Genomic DNA, 24,417 nt, shown 5'->3' with positions numbered 1-24,417 from the left:
GGGAAGTACCCTCTTGCAGGCCTATGAAATTATTTTTGGAATCTATTATGCCCCTGTTAAGGATGACACTTTACTTGACTTCTAGTTGTCTTTTCTTTTCTTTGTTAATTGCACTTGCTTCTTTCTATTTGTCCCATTCAAATTTCTCCTGAAACAAAGGGTCTGAATAAAATCAGAAAAGAAATAGTTTCCTGCTTGTGCCATTCTGTCTGTCAGGTTGAGTGAAGAACTAGGCTAGTACTCAGCAATGGCAAACTGCACAAACTTAATTACAAGCCCCTACATTTGCAGACAGAGGAACCTCCACATGCAGATCTCTCCTCTCCCATCTTGAAGATGGGGTAAGCTCTCTCCATTCCACCATCCCCCTGTACCCCATACATGATGCTCTAGGGGGCCACAGATTTACATGAGGGAAGGCTTGAGAACTGAGTAGGTCGAGGACCTTTATTAGGGGATCTGGAGCACCTGTGGCTAGAAGGAGGCCCCTTCTAATGCAGCACCATTAAAGTCATGTTGCCAGAGTGATGGAGATCAAAGCTCGTGTTGATCCTTGGGAATCTGTAGGATTTCTGGGTGGGTTTCAAAACCTGTTTTGGAAGGAGGAAGCCTTGCCCCTCTAATGGGGCAATGTTGGAGAAATTTCAATAGTAGGTCCTTGTGGAGATTTCCATCCCTTCAGTCTCCTCCAGATTTTACCATGGAGATGGTGATCTAGCTCGTTCACAGCCATGATTGCCAGAGATAGTTGCACCATTTGAAACTCACAAAATAAAGATAACCTTAAAAAACTCAAAGATAATTGTGCATGAGGGAAGCAAGGAAAGACTAGAGGGACCAACTGAGTACTCGCTACATACGACTCCTTTGAATATCAGCACAACATGATTATGGTTGTGGAGTTTATTATATCACGAACCCACCCATCTAAGGTACTCTATGACCTATTTTTTCAACCTACTTAATTAAGAAGGGAAAATATGATGTATTTGTTTTTCTAGTAGCTAATATTTTGAAAGTTTGCTTTGCCACAGAGTATTTTAGTACATACATACCATTATAAACAATATTATCCCCAAAAGGTAGCACTGGCCTTTAATATCTGCCAAAATGGTAGTTAGTAATGTTCTGTGGATGGGGCAATAAGTGGAATTTACTAGATCCATCTGTGGAGCAAGCCTGTGAGAAGTGAGGGGCAAGAAAAGTAAAAACCAAAAAATGAACCATGAAGATGTGCACATTCCTTACTACGTCATCTTGTGCCTTTCATCCCCCGTTGATATGTTTCTTGACCCTTACATTGAACCTAGGCTATCTACGCTTCAAGGCAGGGACTGTGACTTTTTCTTTTCGTGAAGACCTGAGTCCTCAGTGATAATAATGGAGGACTTCAGAGGGACTGTCTGTGTAACGGTTGTAGAAACAAGGGCCTGCAAACTAATATCACCTAGTTCTTATACAGCACTTTACCAAAGAGGTCAGTATCATTTCCATTTTACAGATAAGACAAGTAAGGCACAAAGAAGTGAAATCAGTGCCTTTGGGCAAGTGAGGAAGCCAGTGACAAAGCCAGGATTAGAACCAAATGTCCAAGTGCCAGTGGCTCTATCCACTAAGCCAATGTCTCACTACAGGCTACTGGGGTGTTATGCTACTTTTCCTTTGCCTCATGCAATCAGGCCTTTAATTTATTCATAACCGCATGCACTTCAGTGTGGGCAGTGTTAGGGTCATTCTCTCTTCTTGTGCTGCAGTGCAAAGGAAAGGATCTTCCTCTGAAGTGCTTAGCAGCAACAGTAACCTTAATTTGGCAAGATAGAAAAAGGATACTCCAAACTTCAGATTCATTCATGCATGAACCTAGCTTTTCCCCAATAACTACACACTCAAAACAGTAAAATAAAACATTTCCCCCTTCAGCTGGGGATGGAGAGAAAGAGTATTATAGGGACCTTTATTTGCACCTTTGAGGATTTTTAATCCCCACTAACTGGTACCTTGTTCTGTGGTTAGGTTCACACTAACCAGTATTTAAAATTTAAAAAAAAAAAAAAATTGTTGGGTCTGTTCAGCCGTGCATGCACACCAAACACCAACTTGTTTTGCACCTGCATCAAGAAAAGGGGTCACTTCTTGTTTACTTTTCAAAAATTGCAGTATTAAGGCTTTGTTCTTTGCTTTTTAAATGTTAGGAAGTAGAAAGGTTTCAGAGTAGCAGCCGTGTTAGTCTGTATCCACAAAAAGAACAGGAGCACTTGTGGCACCTCAGAAACGAACAAATTTATTTCAGCATATAAAATGTGTTAGTCTCTAAGGTGCCACAAGCACTCCTGCTTTTTCTCTTTTTGAGGAAGTAGAAAGACTCCAGTCCATTAAACCTGTAACTTATTTTTTATGGTATTAGTATTATTTTTGATACCCCTCTTCTTGTAAATTAAGCTACCTTAGTACTCTAAGTATAGAATTTTTAAAGAAAAAATAAATAGCAGAAACCTCTAAATTATCTGAAATAGCTTTTCTATATATCATTTTGTGATTTTCAGGTCTGGTGTCTTGTAACTTAGCAGGATTAGAAACAAGTGCTGTATTTCTTTAGAGAGGGAAGATCCCTAGCGCTCTGTGCTTTTCAATGATCTCCACATTTTTTTGATCATGCACCCCTATTAGTAAAAATTTTTTTGACCACGCACCTCCTCTACCATTTTTGCCGCCCCAAGCAAAAAAAGCTGCCTGACCTGCTGAAGTGGCGCTGCTCCTCCTGCCATGCACCCCAAAGGATCCTCTTGCGCACCCCACTTTGGAGACCACTGGTATAAAGCTGCCTTTTCTAGCACTTGTGGGTCATAGGATATTAGACTTTTAACTGGGGCTGAATGATTTTTGCAGAAGCAAACAAGGGTCCCTGGTAGTGCAGCTCTGATAGACTCGTGCTACTGTGTATGTGTGTTTGAAGACAGAGTGAGTATGGAGGCCAGAGCCGCTGTGAGGCAGAGGGACTCTGTGGGGATGGCTGTAGCCTAAAAATCCGCATGGCTCAATGGTGGATTCTACAACCTGTTCTGTAAAAGAATGAGGGTGGGCAAACCCCATCCCCCATGACAATGACATTCTTCTCAATGTAAGGCAAATCCTCCCCCACGCCCCATTCTCTCTTAGAAGTTTTAATACGGGAAGTGGTGGCAATAAGAACTCTACTGACTTCAATGGCAGCACTACCAGGTCCCTCAATTGTTCCCTATAGTATATTTAAAACATTTAGTTCAATCCAGTTTTAGATAACATGAGGTGGGATTTTTAGACACACCCAGTTAACATAACTCTGCTGCCACTGAAGTTAAGTTTTACTATTGCCTTCAACGGAAGCAGAGACAGATCAACGGTACAACTCCCATTGACTGCAATGGGAACAGAGTTAAGCTAGTGCTGAAATTTTTGAAAACCCTCCCCTCAAAGCACAGGTTTTGTAGCTATAAAAGGATATTTTCTATGGTAACCTCACTTTCTTTATAATATTTCAATAAAATACTTACTAAAAACAAACATAAAACGTTATTTTAATCCTAATCATACCAGCTACAAATGGTCATGCTGTATATACAAAGCATATAGACTGAAATGTACCCTTTTGTGAGCAAAATTCCCACCCCACTATAAATAATATCAAATTTGCCAAAAGTTTCCAACATGAGACAATAACTCAAAAGAAACAAGTGTAAGTTTATTGGACTCCAACATTTCTTAGTCAAAATCTAAGTAAAGAAAACACAGTAGAAAAAGTCATACAAAGCAGCAATGGATTTACATTACATTAAAGGAAGAGTTATTCTAAACAATTAATTCTCAGTCCTAAAAAAGTAAAAACCTATTAATTAAAATCCAACACTGATGTAACTGAACCAATATACAATGGCTACATGATATTCAGGATTATAAAAACAGCTTTTATTTGTCTTAATTCTTTAACACTTTAAAATGACATGTGATTTTATGTAACTTTAAATTGGAAAATATTACAGTTTGCATGTTTATGTTGGATTATTCCAACTTCCACAAAGCGTAGGAGACTTTTTCCAAACACTATGAGTGATCCCATTTTTCCTGTTGTTTTAAAAAGGGACACTGTCAAGGTTAGACTCTGAAGTTTTGGTTTTGTTAACGATTCATAAGTTTTCAAATATTGTATTTTAAAGGATATTTTAAATTTAACACTCTGCTACAGTAGTGGAAACCCAAACACAATATTTGTGCCAGTGTATGAGAACTAGAAAAGGAAACTGATTTGTCTGTTTTAACTGTCTCAGAATAGCAAAATGCAACAGATCTACAAAGCTCAGATCTCTATTTCAGACACACTGCCATAGTTTGAGGGTATCCTTTTCTGAGATTTTCATGCCCAAACATCTTAAATGTTAACAACTGGGGTTTAAAAATTATATTAGCTTTATTAGTACCAAGTATTGTTAGCACAGGTAAGGACATTTACAGTATGTTTATCTCGATAGTATTCCTTTATGTACAATAGTTAATATAATTTTTGTCACAAGTCATTTTAAACAAACAAGAATCAATAGGACTTCAAAACAAAACAAAAACCCTAATACTAGCAGGCTGAGTTCAACACAAAATTTTTAACACTGATTCACTAATTACACCATAAAAAAATCTATCTTGCTTTGATTTTAATCTAGAACTTTTGATAAGAAAATGTAAACAGACAGTATAGGCACATGCCAGATACTTGCACCGTAACTGCTAGTGCTCAGGAGTTAGGGCCATATTCTATCCTTCCACTGATGTCAACAGAAGTTTTGGGCAAAATCTTAGGCCTTGTCTACACTTACTGGGGGTTCAACAGGTGGTGATCGATGCATCAGCAGTCAATTTAGTGCGTCTAGCGAAGACCCACTAAATTGACCGCTGATCGCTCTCCTGTCGACTCCTGTACTCCACCTGAACGGGAAGCGCAAGGGGAGTCAATGGGAGAGCTTTGTGTAGTGTGGACTCCACGATAAGTAGATCTAAGTACATTGACTTCAGCTATGTTATTCACATAACTGAAGTTGTGTAACTTAGATTGATCATCCCCCATATAGTGTAGACAAGGCCTTAGAGTACAACACAGATCTGGAAGAAACCAGCAGTTCCTACTTGGGCAAAAAGCCTTCATGGATGTCAATGGGGGCATTGCCCAAGGAGAGAATGCAGGAGCAGGTCCCCTACAGCTGTGTGTTTTTGGTTCACTGGAGGATTGTAAGGCTATAGTTGTGTTCTGAAATGAGACTGACAACTCAACTGCCATCTCTGAAGTTTAACTGTCTATTGTTTTCTTTAAAAAGGTTACAAAATTAGAGTAGCAATACCATTTCAGGTCCTTTGTCTATTTTGGTAAAACTGCAGAATTACACACGGACTATATATGTAGCCTTTATTCAGAAGAATATTCACTTATAAAATTTTTGTTTCTACCATTAAAAGTCCACAACATGTAATTATTTCCATTGCTTACTTTGAGTGGTTGATTATGGCCCAAATTCAGCACAGCACTTAAGCATATGCTTAACATTAATCATGTTTTAAGGCCCAATGACTGCAGAGGGACTTAAGAATGTGCTTAGCTGAATCAGTACCTACATGAACTAGCTTTACTTCACAGGCCCAATCCTGTTCCCACTAAAGTAAACAGGAATTGTCACTGACTTGAGTTGGAACAGGATGAGCCTCTGTCAAATTTTGTTGATGGAGGACAAAACAAATGAAGATAGAATTAAATTCTAAAGTATATATTAAAACATCTGCATGTTTCTGTCATGCCATACGAAAAAGAGCACAAAACCTCAAAGTTTAAGAGAAATCATACAACCTTTCTGCAATTGTTAAATAATCAGACAAAAAGCCAAGGCCCTTAGTATCCAATTCACACAGTTGCAAAACTAAACGAAATATGATGAAGACAGGTTTTTTTGTATCAATAATTTGCCTATTATTCTTGTTATGGCCAAACTAGACATTCTTTAAAAGACCTTCATTGTATAAACAAGCAACTAACAATTTCTTCCATAATTTAACTTTTCTAACATATATTAAAATTACATGTGTGGAAGCATATTTATTCCATATCCTCCAAAGTAAACACTTCTGTCTCAGGGCTTTTTAAGATACTGTATAAAAGCTAATAGAAAACCAGAATTGCTGTATAAATATCTCATATTTAAAACTTTATTTAGAGAGCCTGTATTCCTTTATTGGACAACAAACAGGAACTAATTTAAAAAAGCACAGAACATGCTCAAAATTAAAACAAACTTTTAAAAATAATCTAACAAATTTTTATAAAGGAAACTAGTTATATCCATTTTTTTCCTGATTTTTACAATATATATTACACTTGGGGGGGAAAAAAAAAATCAAGACTTCTTCTAAATGTAGCACCAGGTTGTTATATGTGTGCTGTTTATAATCTTAGTACACCAAAAATGCATCAAAGAAGTGCTTCAGTTGAAAATTATGATTATTTGATAGCTGAACTGGAGATCATATTTTCCTCTTAGAAGGGTATACTCATTCTTAGAAGGCTAGGTACAGACTGTCAACAAACTAAAAAGGAAAAATCATGCTGTTTTGTACAGGAATCAATGGTGAAAACTTAGGCACCAATTTTAATACCTTGCTTTCACATTTTGTCCACATAGACTTCTTCTAAAAGACATTTAATGTAAACACAAAATTATTTAGCTGTGTTAAACATATTTAACATGGCTTTATTTTATTTTGCTTTTGTTTAATAACCAAGGTTGAGTAATTATTATTTTATGCTGAAATTACTTCTTTTCATTAAATGGTTTAGTTTTGTTAGTTGGAATTAAAAAAGTAAGTCACATCTGGAAGCGTCACCTATAAATGATTACATAGGAACCTTGTTTCATAGAATCATAGGGTTAACAGGGACCTCAAGGGTCACCTAGTGCAGGGGTTCTCAAACTGGGGGTCGGGACCCTTCAGGTGGTCACAAGCTGTCAGCCTCCACCCCAAACTCTATTTTGCCTCCTGCATTTATAATGGTGTTAAATATATAAAAAAGTGTTTTTAATTTATAAGGGGGAGGGAGGTCACACACAGAGGCTTGCTACGTGAAAGGGGTCACCAGTACAAAATTTAGAGAACCACTGACCTAGTCCAACTGTAGTTTCGATTGCAGTTTTCATCTAAAAATAGTTGCAGATTATTAGTGTAATTATGTTCGAACATAATTCATTTGGAAGAAGCAAAAACACCTTTGGGTAGGTGTTTGTGTGTTTAGTAGCAGTTTTAAATTTTTTTAATCCACCATGTTGTAGCAAAAGACTTTGTAGCTAATTATTGCAGTTTGCTGGTAGCTGAAAGTCTGAGGATCATATTGTGCCATCTTCTTTTATGTTGAACTTCCCAATGAAAATAAAGTGCTGTTTTAAAACAAACAAAACAAATGATGGCAAATATGGACTTTGATTAAGGTATCGAAATATGTGCCTAACTAACTACCCACTGAAGTCAACAGGCCTACCCAGCACCTTAAAGTTAGGCACCCATGCTCAACCTTGCTGAATCAAGGCCATTGGTCCTGAATATTATCACTGTTGTCCATATCTTCGTATTTGGGCCTTAGCCTACATTTCTTGTGACTTCTGTGGGAATTCTGGATGCTGAAGGAATGCAGTATCAGAACCTGACAGGATTAAGAGCTTGATCCTGCTCCCACTGCAGTCAGCAACAAAACTCTTATTGACTTCAGTGAAAGCAGGACTGGGCCCTAATTACACAGTACTGAATGCAATACTCTCTCTTTTCTTTTCCCATCTGAAGTTGGCCTGAATCCAAAATGGACTGTCAAGTATTTCATTCATTTACATTCTCACTGTTTATTCTAATCCATTCCACTCAATTAAATTTAAAAGACCAACAGTAGAAAGATGATTTTAACTCTGAGCTTCTAAACAAGAGAAGCACATTGTCAAAAGTAGATGAAAAACTAATTCTGGACCCTTGCCATAGCTTCTGGCAAATCTCTGATACTAATGATGCCAACCATTCCAATTGTGACTATTTTTAACCATTACCACCATGATTTTAAACAAACCCAAATAAACACTTCTAACACAAAGGATCAGAAACAATAGAAAGTGTCAGAAAAGAAACAAATATTCTATACACTGTATTTACAAAATCCAATGATTGTAGTGTGGTGTTTTTTCCTCTGCTTTGAGCTGGATATGTTGGTTTAATACAAAATTTAAATACATATTTTGTTCATTTATACAGGTGTCTATGTAAATATTTACATTTTTAAAAAAAACATATTTTTGTGCTAATGGCCACATTTACTGCCACACACAGGAGTTTATTTCACAACCCCTTCCTCCTACAAGCGTCTGCTATTGAAAGTAATATATTCATACATTCTAATGTACTCAGAACTACACACAACAGTACAAACCAGAGGAAACAAAATTTTGAATTGTTTGACATCCATTCAATGTTAGTTCATATGTATAAACAGTACTGTTTGTATTATAAGTGCTGCTTTATTACAATGCTTGTAGTTACTGAAATAACTACAGTAAATCAGCCTTTGGGGCGTTATATAAAGCAGCATACATTTTTTCCAGAGTCTTCCTTAGAAACTTCTATTTAAATGGCTGAAAGCAGGCTTGCTGCTACTTTAAATATAAAATCCAAGTATTAATATTGCTGATCTTAGATTATATTGTATTTTGCACAAGTTCCATATAAGAACAAAACAATTCCACATTACCATAAAATAGCAAACATTCATTCCCAATAAGTGTCAGGGTAACTCAAACTTGAGGTTTATTTGTTATTGCTAAAATATTACTAAAAATCTAGATTACTAAAGAAAAATATTCCATCCACTTCTTTCCTAACTTCAAGTGCAGGGCTAATATTTATAGGGCGATCAGGTGTTCATTATACTCAAAACAAGAAGTTGGTTACAGTATAACACTACTATAAACTCACAGTTAGAATCTACATTGTTGTTCCTTTTTTGTTTTTAATGTATATTTATATATATTGACACCACAGAATGAAGATCCATGCATACAATCAAGATGTGATCGGATTTCAATGTTAATGAATTATACTGTTACTATAAGATCCCAGACAACAATACTTTAAATTATTCAAATTTCTATCTACTAACATCAAAGTTAGTTTACCTTAATCTTCAAATCCAAGCAGCATCATAAATCCATCTTTACTTTTTTGATGTTTCTTGTCCCCTTAGATTTCTAGTTTATATGGCATACTTCTGAAATATCCTGGAAATGGTCTCCATTTAACCAGCTTTTTAAACTACCTGTTGAAGATCTCTAGCTAATTGTGTGTCTGTTCATGGCTCCAAAGACTAAATGCAGTCTTGAATGTCCTGTGACAAAGTTTACACATATATTGTCTTTTGAATGTGATTGCTGAAAGTGGTGGGGCATGATAAAAGAGTGTGTCTGATTCTTGTGGAACAAATAATTTCTCAGTAGTAGTTGGGCTCTCAGACAAACCTGTCGGACTATCAGGCTCTAAGGGCTGGATTTTGGGTAGAGGTGGGGGTGGAGGCAGAGGTGGCGGTGATGGGGAGTTAGCTGGTGGACATATATCAGGATCTTTATTCACTGATTCCTCTGCAGCCTGTGACATATGAGACTGGAAGTGGCTCCATAGACGGAAGTTGGTCCGGAAAGCCTTGTTGCACACATGACAAATAAATGGTTTTACGGAGCACAAAAGCTCCTGGTGACGCTCCAACTGCTTGTGTACAGTAAAAATTTTTCCACATTTTTCACAGGGCCACAAGCCAGTGACTTTATTAGAAACTACTTCCTTAGCTTCTCTGTTGGTTTCAGTGACCTCATCCTCTATATCGTCTGCAGGCTCTTCTTTGACATGAATTTTAAACTGTTTGGAAACACTTAGATCTTCAGGGAGACATGAAGAATCTTCAGAATCAAAGTTAATTTGTTCTGAAGAATCACTGAATACTCCATCTTCCTTTGCAGTAACAAAATTGTTCATTTTATTAGATTCTGATTGAGAATGCAATCTTGAAGCATTCGTTATTTCACCATTGTGATCAAGAATAGGTAGAGAAAAATTCTCTGTTGGAGACATGGTATTTTGATTGTGAACTTCAACTTGATGACGCCAAATACTAAAGGAGGATTTAAAAGTGCGCATACACTCAAGACAAGTGAGCTTTTTATATTCACACTTGCTTTCATGTTCATGCTTCAGCTCTGGAGAAGAAAATCTAAGGCTGCAATAAGGACAGACTGTTGCATTTCTACAAAGACGCTCATGATTTCCCTGTTCAATAAGAGAGGAGAGCTTAGCATTACAAAGACGGCACTGATAGATCTCTTTGTTTTCAACTGGACTTGCAATATGAATGTGCTCTTTTTGCTTAGAAGCCTTATTTCCTCCAATTGGTTTTTCCCCTGGATGCATTTTTATGTGCTGTTTAAATTGGGAGAGAAAACGATAAGCTTTCCCACAGTAGGTACAAATGTAGGCTCCTTTGGATCTTGCTCTTAAGTTCCTTTTGATGACTTGCTGTGCTTGTGAACTGGACTGTCCCTGAAAACCCTGTTTGCCACGTCGTAGTTTAACAATCAGTGCTTTCTTAATCTCTCTCTCTCTCACAATATCAATTAATTTTCTTTGGAATTTTTCATCCAAGACAGCATGTGAACTGGAAGCAGGTGAGGGGTTCTTCACAATTCCATGCTGTGTCTGGCAATGAGTCCATACTTTGAAGTTCGTATGAAATCTCTTGTGGCATATATCACAAGCATATGGTTTCTCTGGATTATGATACATATTAACATGACGGTGAAGGCCTGCTGTAGATCTGAAAATCTTAAGGCAGTGCTTGCATTTAAACTTTTTGTTTGGTCTCACTTCTTCCAATTCACTGTATTCATCTTTACTGACATCAGAATCTGGAAAGTCAGCATCAAGATGCATAGGACTTGAACTTTCCTCAAAATTATCCTCTGACCCAGGAGAACTATGCTCATTCACTTTCAGTTTTTTAAATGGGAGCCTTCTATCTGCTTGAAACCTCCTTTTGGCTGGAAGTCTACTCATATCCCTATTATCATCGTCAGTTTTAATAGGGAAGTCTTTACTGGCAGATGTTGAAGCATCTCCTACTGTAACTCTTATTATTTCAGAAGGCTCTGAAAGTGGGCTGCTAGGTTCAGTTTTTATTAGTATATCAGTTAGAGGAGAAGCTACCTCCCTATCAGTCGACTGAGAGGCACTAAAGGACCTAAGGCGGTGTGGATGTATAACCTGTGTTTTGTCATCTAGGACGGCCTTTTCTGAAGACTCTTTCAAGGATGACTTTTGAGATATAACATTAAATGTTTTTCCCTCTGAGTCACTAGTCACAAATGATGATCCATGTGAAGCTTTTAAATCAATAGAAGATGAATAAATAGGAACCTGACTATCCATGGACAATGACCTTCGAAGGAGACTTTTTACAAGTGGGCCACTCCGGTCAATACTTTGGTTTTCAGGACCAGATCCACTAGATGGAACCACTAGTCCTAATTTTGAGTAGTATAACAAATTCCTATCTTCTCCTTGACCATTTCCTTTTCCTGTCTCTCGCCACAAAAATGTAGATTCTGATGAACCATGCAGAGATAAGATTGGAGGACGTGGTCTTTTTAATGACATCTCTGCAGCTTTTCCTCTTAGAAGCTGTCCACTGACTCCTGGCTCATCACACAAAGTTTCTTTCTCAGCTAAAGGCTTTTGTGGCAATACTGCATTCCTCTTTACTAAGCCACTTCTACTTTGGTCATCCACAGTTCCAGAAGGTTCATGAAGTTTGGTGTAGCTCACGGGACTGTCTTTTAGCCACCTCCTGTCACTTAATGATAAACTGTGAAGTGGGTCAATTGGTTTTGTTACTTGTGATCTATTGTTTGTTTTGATGGCAATGGAGTGTGAAGGCTTAGAGCTATGGCTTAAATCATGCGTTTGACTGACATTTTTAACTTGTGCTTCATTTCTGCTCTGACAAACAATGACACTTCTCTTCTGAGAACTGCTTTCATCATCTTCTTGAAACAATATTTTTTTAATGGGACATGCTGGAAAAGGAGCTTGAGGACTCTTAGAAACAATGTTGGTAAGAAAGGAAATTCCAAGGCTGTAGCCCAATTCTTGAACAGCTGCAAGACTGCTTTTCTCAACAAACAAAGACGAAGAGTAAATGTAGTTTAATACATTCTCAAAAGCATCTGGTTCACAGAAGTCAAGCTGAAACACTGATTGAGACTCATTCTCTTTATTTGTGAAGAGAGTCTGGAAGTATTCACTGCTGGCAGCCAGAACATTTTTATGAGCTCTAAATTTTTGGTCTCCCACTATAAGAATAACATCACATAGCTGTCCTTTTAGACGTTCCTCATTCAAAGCACTTAAGAGAGAAATGGCATGTGCTGGGTTTATGTAATGCAGGAGCCCCTCCATGATTTGGATTTATCTGAAAAACAAAAATAAAGATAGTTATGGTCTGTTTTATATACACTTTTAAAATATAACATGAACCTATACAACCAATTAGTTTCTGATTATAGCCCACATAACTATTTTTCATTAACATTAAAGAATTGTAAGTTTTGAGGCTATGCCTGGGAATTAAAAGAACAAAGGCAATCTGTATCCATAACTCCAACAGATACACGAGCATGAAAAAAAGCAATTTGTGATTCTGCTTTTCCAATGCACCTTAAATAGTCACTCTCCATTAAGATTATTATATCTGACCAGTAAGGGAAGCTATGTTCTCTTCCTGTAGCTAGCACATGCCTACTTCTCTTTATACAGGAATACCCAGTAAGTTGACTGAGGGCTTGTCTACATCAGAAAGTTGCAGCGCTGGTGAGGGAGTTACAGCGCTGCAACTTAGGAGGTGTACACATCTGCAGGGCACCACCAGCGCTGCAACTCCCTGTTTGCAGCGCTGGCCGTACTCCCGTTTTGTTTCGGGTGTAGAGGATCCAGCGCTGGTGATCCAGCGCTGGTAATCAAGTATAGACACTTACCAGCGCTTTTCTTGACCTCCGTGGAATAAGCAGGTATCCCAGCATACCTGAGGAAGCCTCTGGTAATCAAGCTGGTCTCCTTCCCCGGCTTGCTCTCGCGTTCCCCGAACCCCGAGCAAGCAGATCTCCTTCCCTACGGTTTGCAGGGTGGTTCGAGGAACGCGAGAGAAACCGGGAAAGGAGACCAGCTTCGCCGCGGTTTGCTCTCGCGTTCCCCGAACCACCCTGCAAACCGCAGGGAAGGAGACCTGCTTGCTCGGGGGTTCGGGGAACAAGAGAGCAAACCGGGGAAGGAGATCAGCTTCGCTGCGGTTCGCTCTCGCGTTCCCCGAACAAGCAGGTCTCCTTCCCTGCGGTTTGCAGGGTGGTTCGGGGAACGCGAGAGCAAACCGCGGCGAAGCTGGTCTCCTTTCCCGGTTTGCTCTCGCGTTCCCCGAACCCCCCTTGAAGCCGCCCAACAGCGCTGCAGTGTGGCCACATCTAACACCACTTGCAGCGCTGGTTGCTGTAAGTGTGGCCACTCTGCAGCGCTGGCCCTATACAGCTGTACTAATACAGCTGTAACAACCAGCGCTGCAAAATTTTAGATGTAGACATGGCCTGAGTGTGAGGGAAGTTTTTTCCAACCAATACTTCTGCAAAGACAAAGACATACTCAAAAATTATTGCTAAAATCCTGAATCTGAGACCTACAACATGGGTTAATTTTTAAATGCAACTTGTTTTTGAGGCCAAACAACTGAACAGACTAAAGTTTTTTGTTGCTATTTTTTTAAATGATGGAAAAAACCTATACTGCTTAATTGCCTCTGATGAAGACTGGTGTAATTAACTCTCATATTTGCTTATATTTAAGGGAAAGGCAAAACGTATACATTAACAACTTTGGAAATGTATTACTAAAAAAAAAAAATGTACTTGTAACTGAGTGGCCAGGTATCCTGCCTTTCTGGGAATTTAACAGTTTTACAATGGAGTCCAAGTTGTTGTTTTTTTTGTCACAACTTCAATATATAGTGTACCACCAACTAAAGTCCCTGGTTTGACCCCAGCAACAGATGAAGTTGGTGCCCTTGTGCCTTTGAGCAGGGTTCTAGAGTGGTTCTTCCTCACTGTATTGTTGCATGCCATGAAGCTGTAGTGCTCAAATCCTCAGGTGACACATATATGGATAGCATTAGCCTTTTTGAGACAACACCACTCTGGAAGCTCATGTGGAGTTGCTTGCCCCCTATGGCCCCCAGATCCTTTTGAGGGTCACTGGTTTCTGGGATATAATACCTCATTCTATAGGCACGACCTGTGTGGCACTCTGTACCTCAAAGCAGCATCCGGGAACCCCCATATTCATCCTGTCATATAATTAAGATTAGGGCTGTCAAATGATCAAAAAGATTAATCTTGATTAATTGCAAGATTAAAAAAATTAATCGTGATTAATCTCAGTTTTAATCACACTGTTAAATAATAATAGAATATCAATTTAAATTTATTATACATATTTTGGAAGTTTTTCTATATTTTCAAAATATATCCATTTCAATTACATGACAATAAAAAGTGCAGAGTGCTCACTTTATATTTTTTATTACAAATATTTGCACTGTAAACAAGATAATCTACAAGTGAAAGCATAAAGGGGCATATGAATATTTAGCATATCTGGCATATAAATACCTTGCCAACATTGGCTACAACAGTTCCATGCGGATGCCTCTTCTCACTTTTAGGTGACATTGTAAATAAGAAGCGAGCAGCATTATCTCCCATAGATGTAAACAAACTTGTCTGTCTTACCGAATGGCTGAACAAGAAGTAGGACGGAGTAGACTTGTAGGCTCTAAAGTTTTACATCATTTTGTTTGAGTGCAGTTATGTCAAAAAATAATTCTACATTTCTAAGGTGCACTTTCATAATAAACAGATTCACCTCATACAAGTAAAAATACTGTTTCTTTTTTAAAATCTCGTAATCAGCAGCAGAGTTGTAAACAAAGAATTTACAATTCTGTGACTCAGCAAAACCCACCAGGACGTGTCTGGGCTAGTGTTTTCCAAGCACATGGACTGAGGATATAAAGTAAGGGACAATGGCATCATGCTTTTGCCTTTCTCCTCCTCCACCTACCCGGGAAACAACAAGAACGCTGGGAAGACAAAGACTTGAACAGTGTAGACTGGTCCCAGGCTTAAAGGGGAAGCCTGTGTAGTAGGAACTGTCACTTAGCTACAACCTCCAGTAGGATCAGAAAAATTGCTTGATCTAAATACTGCCTAGTTTAATAAGGTTTAAGATTTAGACTGTATGCTTATTTTTTTTGGTAACTGTTGCTGACTGTGTGTGTCTAACACTTACAATAATTTAAATTATATCTTTCTGTAGTTTATAAATTTGTTTTATATTTTACCTAAAACAGTGTGTTTTGGATGAAGTGCTTTGGAAATCTCAGCTCAGTTTACAAAGGCTAGCATATGTCCTCTCCACATCAAGGGAGAAGAGGACTGGGTAATAAACTTACACTAGCCAGGAGTCTGACCAGGGCAAGACGGTGTATTCCAGGAGTTCAAGGCTGGGGGCTTGAGAGATTTGCTTGTACCTTTCTCTGTGTGATTTGTGAGTAGCTCAGGGAGCATTCATGCAATCTAGCTGGGTGTGGGGCTCCATATGCTGTTGTACTGAGTGATGACAGTCAGGGGCAGCTCTAGACATTTTGCTGCCCCAAGCACAATGGCATGCTGTGGTGGGCGCTCTGCCGGTTGCCGGTCCCACGGCTCTGGTGGACCTCCCGCAGGTGTGCCTGCGGAGGGTCCACCAGAGCTGTGGGACCAGCGGACCCTCTGCAGGCACGCCGCCAAAGGCGGTCTGCCTGCCGCCCTTCCAGCGACTGGCAGAGCGCCCCCGGCGGCATGCTGCCCCAAGCACACCCTTAGTGTGCTGGGGCCTGGAGCTGCCCCTGATGACAGTGCCTGGAGGGATTTGCTGCTTGTCACTAGCAAAGCATTGTGAGAGACAGCCCAGGCTGGAGAGTTAAGGGTGCACAGCAGTACCCCAGTTCCAGGTTGTACTCCAGGGATCCCATCACAACCTGCAGTTCTTGTTCCTAGATGTATACCAGCATTTGGCTGTATTAAAATGTATTCTGTTTGAATGGGCCCAGCTTATCAAGTGTTTCAGATTGCTTTTTATGAATGTCCTGTTCTCAATATGGTTTACCACTCCGCCAATCTTTTTGTCATCCTCAAATTTTAATCAGCAATGATGAGATAGGATGACCCCCAGCTGAGGCATCCTCCAGTGGCAAGCTGTGGTACAAGTGTGCCTGTCTCCATTTCCCCTTTTGTTTGCACAAGAAAGGAACATAAATCTCTCAAAGTTTGATACAAAGCCTGCCTCTGGATGTAATTTATTCATACACACCAAGGCAGTAATTCTCCCAAAATCTTGTAATAAACCATTTTTCAATTTCCACAATAAATAGAGCCAGAGTTGGCTTTTTCCATTCCCCTCTCCAAGGACATCATCTTCAAGTCCCCAAATCAAGAATCAAAACAGCATTTTCTTCCCACTTCATTTTGCCCTGATCCAGGTCCACGTTGTCAGGCCTCCCTACCAGAGTGCCCAATTTTCCAGCAGTGTTCCAGTCTCTCCCTGCTATCAAGTCCTACTCCATTCTCCCTCAATCTTGTTTCCAGACTCATCTTCCCCGACCGCACTGATCTCCCCCTTTCATAGGGACCACTGCCCAACTCTTCTGCTCATCGGGGGTCCCCAGCTTTGATCAGTTCTCACCAATGGCTTTCCTCCAAGCTCCTCACCAACAGCTCACAGTTACAGCTCTCCTTCCAAACTCAGCTCTCTCCCAAGCAACTTCTGCCAGCTCTTCCTTGATGCTTCCTGTCTCTCTCTGAGTCAACTCAGGTTCTCTCTCTTCTGGTCTTGTACAGCTCTCACCTGACAATTTCCTCCCTAGAGGGCCCTGGTGTCCACTTTCAAGCCCAACTGGGAGTCAGCTCACCAATCACAAGTACACTGGCCTCTTCCAACTTAGGGGGCTAGTGCCACGCTATGACAAGTGATTTTATATTTACTTGAATGATATATTAATAACATTGATGTAAATGTTAAATACCATTCGACCTAGTACCAATCCTTGTGGAGCCCCACTAGAAACCACCTTGACTCAGTGGTGATTCGCCATAAAAGACTACTTTGAAATCTGTCACTTAGCCAGTTCTTAATCCATTTAACAGGTGCTTTATCAATATTGTACAGCGCTAATCTTTTAATCAGAATGTTGTGCAGTGCTATGTAAAATGCTTTACACAAATCTAAGTATATTACATCTAGGCAGTTACCTTTATCAACCAAATTTGTAATCTCAATGAAATCAGGTTTGTTTGACAACATCTATTTTCCATAAAACCAGATTGACTAGCGTTAACTATTATTCCTATCCTATAACTCTTTATCAATCAAATCCCCTTTGAAACATAAAAGTTTCTACGTTGGCCTCAGCCAGGGCGTGAACCTACAGGTGTTCAGTGCATTGGAGGAAGTAGGACTGATCAGACTTATAGGTACTAGGTCAAACACACACCATAGTCTGCCTAATACCATGAGCAAAACAGCAGAATTCCATTTCTTCAGCTGAACTGAAACTATATTCAGTACAGAGCTAGTGTCTGTGAAATTCTCTCCTTTAAATATTTCTAATATTAAGCCCATCGCTGAAATATCCAGGTGGAAAAATCAAGACTATTGACACAAGATCATGAAGACAGCAACAACTAAGAAGAGATAATTTTGTTTCAATATTCCTGGATTGATAAGGTCCTTAGCAAAAACTATGTATTCCTATATTTTCCAGTATTAACATGCCACAGAGATCCTTAAGCAAATCACAGTGTATTTGGTCTCAGGAAATCCTTGTGCAACAATGCACATTCAAGGGACAGAATTGGCAAATATTAATCTAAAAATACACTGTACAGATTTACTATCACTGTGCAAACTGCCCCAGGACACAGGGACCTATCAGGTTACTTGTATTATAGTACTAGTAATTAAACACTGATCACATATTACTTTTCCCACATGACCTCTGCCTAATTGAGTGCACAGGATGGATAGTGCTCACTAAATGAACAATTATTCATTATTTTATCCTCAGCATCCAATTTGTGTGGCCCCTGCTTTATTTACTGTACATCATCCAACACTACACTGAATACAAGATTATTAATTTTCTCAAGTTTTTCTGTGGTTCCGATCACCATAGTATGAGTGCTTCACGCTAATGAATTTATCTTCACAATACTCCTATGAGATGAAGTGGTAGTATTTTTTCCATCAGTAAAATGGTGGATGGAGGCACAGAGAAATTAAGACCAAGATAGTCAAGCATCCACTAATTTTGATTGCCCAATTATAAGCAACTAGGACCTAATCTTATAGAGTACTTAGCATTTTCGTAGCACTTTATATGTTTCAAAGCACAGCTCCCATTAGCTTAGGATACAGTTAGGAGTGCTCACCACTTCTGCAAGTCAGACCCCAGGTGTCACACACTGGACACCCAGAAAATGAGGAATACATAATTAATGGCCAACTATGAACATTTTGGTTTAAGTGGCTTGCCCAGCATCACATAGGACCTTTGTGGCAGAGGCAGGGACAGAATCCATTTTTCCAGGGCAGCATTCAACTTCCTCAACGATGGGACCACCTTTCACTTTCTGCAGTTCCCTACCTCATAAGAGCTGCCCTACTGGGTCAGAACAAAGGTCCATCTAGCCCAGTATCTTGTCTTCTGACAGTGGCCAGTGCCAGGTGCCCCAGAGGGTACGAACAGAACAGGTAATGATCAACTGATCCATCCCCTGTTGCTCATTCCCAGCTTCTGGCAAAGAGAGGCTAGGAACACCATTCCTGCACATCCTGGCTAACAGCCATTGATGGACCTATCCTTTATGAATTTATCTAGTTATTTTCTGAACCTTGTTATGGTCTTGGCCTTCACAACATCGTCTGGCAAGGACTGTGTGTTGTGTGAAGAAATACTTCCTTTTATTTGTTTTAAGCCTGCAGCCTATTAAATTCATTTGGTAACCCCCATTTTTTTTTTTTTTTTGTTATGAGAAGTAGTAAACCACACTTCCTTATCTACCTTCTCAACACCAGTCATGATCTTATAGACCTGAATCATATCTCCCCTTAGCTGTCTCTTTTCCAAGCTGAAAAGTCCCACTCTTATTAATCTTGCCTCATATGGAAGCCATACCATACCCCTAATAATTTTTGTTGCCCTTTTCTGAACCTTTTCCAATTCCAATATATCTTTTTTAGAGATGGGGCGGCCACATCTGCACACACTATTCAAGATGTAGGTGTACCATTGATTTATATAGAGGCAACATGATATTTTGTCCTATTACCTATCCCTTTCTTAATTATTCCCAGCATTCTGTTCACTTTTTGACTGCTCTGTACATTGAGTGGATGTTTTCAGAGAACTATCCACAATGACTCCAAGATCTCTTTCTTGAGTGGTAACAGCTAATTTAGACCTCATCATTTTATATGTATAGTTGGGATTATGCTTTCCAATGTGTATTACTTTGCATTTATCAACTTTAAATTTCATCTGCCATTTTGATGCCCAGTCACCCAACTTAGAGAAATCCTTTTGTAGCTCTTCGCAGTCTGCCTGGATCTCCACTCTCTTTAGTGATTTTGTATCATCTGCAAATTTTGCCACCTCATTGTTTACCCCTTTTTCCTGATAATTTATGAATATGTTGAATAGGACTGGTCCCAGAACAGACCCCTGAGGGACATCACTATCTACCTCCTCTCCATTCTGAAAACTGACCATTTATACCTACCCTTTGTTTCCTATCTTTTAACCAGTTACCAATCCATGAGAGCACCTTCCCTCTTATCACGTGACAGCTTACTTTGCATTAAGGGACCTTATCAAAGGCTTTCTGAAAATCCAAGTACACTATATTCATTGGATTCCCTTGGTCTACATGCTGTTGACCCCCTCAAAGAATTCTAGTAGATTGGTGATGAATGAGGTTTTAGTAAAGGGAAATCATGCATAAATCCCTTCATTTTCAGTTTAAACTGATTTTTACCCCAAAAATCCTGGGTTTTACAAAAAGTATTATTGATTTTCCCTGCAATTTTCACCACACTTTTGTATCAAATATATAAAAAATAACTTGTTTTATTAGAAAAATAAAATACATTGCGTAAGATAAATATATTACAATAATACATTAGTCTGTGTGTATATGCAAAGCTGCTTGTTGAAGTATGGCTATGTATTAGTTTAGAAGATACAACAAATAGGTACACACACAAGCTCTGAAGTGCATGCACATCTTAACATACTGATGAATCTCATGCCCACCACATGCACATTTCAAGCTTTTAGCAGATAATGATTTAAAGATCTGAAACACTAAAATGGGTAGAAAATGAAAATCTGTATCAGAATACGTTTCAGGGTACAAGGAAGTCCTCTAAAGTTTAAAAAAAAAAAAAAACCAGGAGAAAATGATAAAGTTGATTGTATGCACTGCAAATGGCGTGGCTCAATTACTAAATGTAAATATTTATAGGCTAATAGTTTTAAGCCTACAACAGTAAACTGTTTAATCAAATGAAAAGTTTTATTTGGGGATTACAGATGTATTGTTTTCTTAGACTCAGAAGTAGCATTGTGTTTTGAGTTCTGCAGCAACCACATTGAATTCCATTCATCAAAGCATTAATCTACTGAATAGTTTTTCCCCGTCCTTCCGTTCACCAAAATAAATCCCGATATTTACCCAGAAAAATTATTAATAGTTTTTTCCAACAATTTTCACCTGTTTTTGTTGTTGTAGTAATAAACACGGATAAATTCTCAGGAAAAGTTAAATACAACAAAAGAAATTGAAAATGAAGGCACTCCTACTCATTCACTACACACCTTCCAACTTCTGCATTAAGTGAGGCAGGGATCCTGGAGACAACAGTCTCATTTCACTACAGAATTCTGATCAATTCCCTGGGCTCTGTCTCTTCTATGCACTGAATGAGGTCCTTGCTGCCTTTGTTACCTTCAGGAGAGTGATATCAGCTTGGGTCATGTAGCAGAGACAGTGGCAGTTTTCATTTTGATTGCTGGGAATGCAAACAACAGTGCATGTGATCCCACCCCTATTATGCTTTTCTGTTCCCTCACAGTTTCCCAGACACGCTGGCATAGGTGCTGAACTAAGGGTGCGCGGGGTGCTGCAGCACCCCGACTTGAAATCGTTTCCATTATATATAGGGTTTACTGTTTAGTTCAATGGCTCTCAACCCACTATAAAAATTGTTCCAGCACCACTGCATGCCAGTGGTTTGGGTGGCAGGGGTAGGCATTGAGCTTAGAAACTACAAACCTTAGGCCATGGCTAGCAGCAACATAATGGGGGAGGAGTAGTTTGGGAAATTTGCTTGTGCACTCTTGCCACCACAACTACCCCCACCACGCTGTCTTTGCCCAGGTTTGCAATTTGGGAAGGTCAACAGTGGTTCCCAATCATCACAAAACATTCATGTTACAAAGGGCAGGGGGCCAATGCCACTTGTGCTCCTGCTGTGAGCTGCCCACCCAATGGGTGCCAGGCAACTGTCTGCACGTGTCCCCGGGCCATACTTGTTATGCCTGATACAGCAAGCCAGTTCAATGAACACCTTGTGTCAATGAAAATGTTCTGCTTTGTACTTCAGTGGAATAAGGGGAGTGATTGTTAAATATCAGCTGTGCACTAGACCCTGATTACGGACTGACAATTATTGCTTTGTGCTTTCATGTCTTATAGCTGAAAGTGTGGCCTTTGGCTCATCCTCCACACCAGTGGAGAGGCTGTCTCAGATTAGAAGAAGACAACACGTGATGATATGTTTAATGAGATTATGAACACCTCTGGGACAGCTGACACTGAGCAGAGAGCAGGGAGGATTTCTCTATCTGAAAAACTGGACATGGACACTGCAAGCAGGAGAGCAGCTCAGGAGCATGCGCATGGCATGACACACAGCACGAGATGCTAGGGATTCTGAAGGACATATTGAGGCATCTGGTAGACCTTCATGAGAAACACCTTGAGGTTAGACTCCCTCTACAGCCCCTGCAAAACAGCATTCCTGCATCACTATATTCTCACCTCCCCCTCATGTTCCAGGAGGTGAGGGAGAAAATACTATATCCCTTCTACTCCACACCAGTGGAGGGTACTAGGAATAAAAGGTGCACATATAACGATCTTTGACAGGCAAGGCCACTATATTTAAAAGAAAAGATCACAGTGTTTTTCCCGTCCAAATATTATTCCAATGACTGTCCCAGGTTACATTATTTTCCTGATCTTTCATTTCCAATATATTTATGCAATAAAACTACAGGTCCTGAGAATGAAATAATCTTTATTACTTCATCCCATGGAGGAAAGGGAGGTACAGGGAAATTACAGAAACAGAGGGCATTTGCTGGAAACAGAAACTCAGCAGGCACAGCAAGGTTCACATTAAGGGAAGGCGTAACTCAAGAAGCAGCACACATTACTGGGAGTCATTACTAAATTGCGTTTTCAAAGCCCCCCTGAGACACAGCGCTCCACGATGTGCTCCTCTTATTGCCCTTGTATCTTGATGCTCAAAATTAGCAGATAGACTCCATGCCCTACTCCTGTGGAAACTTCTACCTCTTTGCCTCACAGATTTTATGGAGCACACAGCAGATAGCTACAACCAGAGGATACTGCTTTCACTGAAGTCTAACCTAGTAAACAAACTGCACCAGTGACCCTTTAAATGGCCAAAGGCACATTCAACCACCATTCTGCACCTGCTCTGCACCTATTGTTGAATTGTTCCTTGCTGCTGTCCAGGTGTCTGGTGTACAGCTTTTTGAGCCAAGGGAGCAAGGGGTAGGTTCCATCCTCATTTTCACTTTATCCTTCACATTCTTATTTTGCAAACAAAAAGACAGACAAGTTAAGATTGTAAGTGTGCTTTAAGGCAGTGGCTCTTAACCTTTCCAGACTACTGTATCCCTTTTAGGAGTCTTATTTGACTTGTGTACCCCAACGTTTTACCTCATTTAAAAACTACATGCTTACAAAATCAGACATAAAAATGATGTGTCACAGCACACTATTACTGAAAATTGCTTACTTTCTAATTTGTACCATATAATTATAAAATAAATATGTTGGAATTGAAATGTAAGTACAATATTTATGTTTATAGTATATATGGAGCAGCATAAAACAAGTCATTGGCTGTATCAAATTTTAGTTTGTACTGACTTTGTTAGTGCTTTTTATGTAGCCTGTTGTAAAACTAGTCGAATATCTAGATGAACTGATGTACCTCCGGGAAGATCTCAGCGTACCCCCAGGGGTATATGCACCCCTGGTTGAGAACCACTGTTTTAAGGAAGCCCAGATAACACATAAGTCAATATTAAATTTAATCTCCCCCCACCTTACAAAAAGTCTATTTCTTTAAAAAGCATAACCACACAAAGGGGCTCAGCTTGTTTCCCACTGCCTTGTGATCCTTCTACAATTACTCTCACCCCAACTGATTTACCCACACACATTTAATTATTCTCCTTAAAAATTAAAAAGGTAAAAAACAACACATTACTAGGAGATTATTAGTATTGGACTAGTTGAATAAAAATTAGATTTTATAATTTTCTGGGAGAAAGGAGATAGCTCTTATCTCCTCTATAGTATAGCAATGATATTCCAAAGACAGGTTCCCATTACAGAGTTATCATCATATAGGATCCTTTTCTTCCAGAAAGCCTTTCAGGTTGTCCTTTAAATTCTTCAGAGCCAAGTACATGCATGAAATTGACATTTTTACAGATGGCTGCTTCTATTTCCATCTGATAAGTACCTGTTATTCCTCCGCCCCAAATTTTTCCTTTTTTATTGCTGGGTGAGTGATAAATCATTACATCCTCTCAGCCTACTGCTCATACCAGACTTCTGAATCTCTACATTTCTCTTTCTACCTACATCATCCAATCCATGAGAGAAGAAACAAGTCACTTTATATTTATAAACATAACAGTTTAAAATCTCTTTCTGTATATGTACAAAGCAGCACTCTACAAGTGTGATTCAGATTAGAACCCCCAGGTAGTTTCCGGAGGGAATAATCCAGATCCTAACATATTAAGCCACACACACTCTGTGCAGAGCACTTTTCCACCTCAGCTTAAAGAATAGCAAATCAGAATTACGGATT

General features: G+C 39.3%; 1 protein-coding gene across 3 annotated transcripts in view; it reads right to left on the bottom strand.

The window, feature by feature from the left end:
- Window positions 1-24,417, bottom strand: part of ZBTB21 (zinc finger and BTB domain containing 21) — a 42,095-nt gene that overhangs the window by 9,506 nt on the left and 8,172 nt on the right. Inside the window, exons 2-3 of one of the 3 annotated variants that reach the window (XR_004002261.1) lie at window positions 9,213-12,550; window positions 7,101-7,439 (exon numbers count right to left, since the gene is read on the bottom strand). Coding sequence is in view for 1 of the 3 variants with exons in the window: in XM_030577213.1 (XP_030433073.1) it covers window positions 9,370-12,537 (3,168 nt within the window). In the remaining 2 variants the exon portion in view is untranslated. Of the gene's footprint in view, window positions 1-7,100; window positions 7,440-8,324; window positions 12,551-24,417 lie in introns of those variants that run through there. The other 2 variants (XR_004002262.1, XM_030577213.1) reach the window with 2 other exon arrangements.

The sequence above is a fragment of the Gopherus evgoodei genome, chromosome 1 (assembly GCF_007399415.2).
Source record: "Gopherus evgoodei ecotype Sinaloan lineage chromosome 1, rGopEvg1_v1.p, whole genome shotgun sequence".
In the NCBI taxonomy this organism is placed as follows: Eukaryota; Metazoa; Chordata; order Testudines; family Testudinidae; genus Gopherus; species Gopherus evgoodei.
This window is presented reverse-complemented; position numbering and strand designations above follow the sequence as displayed.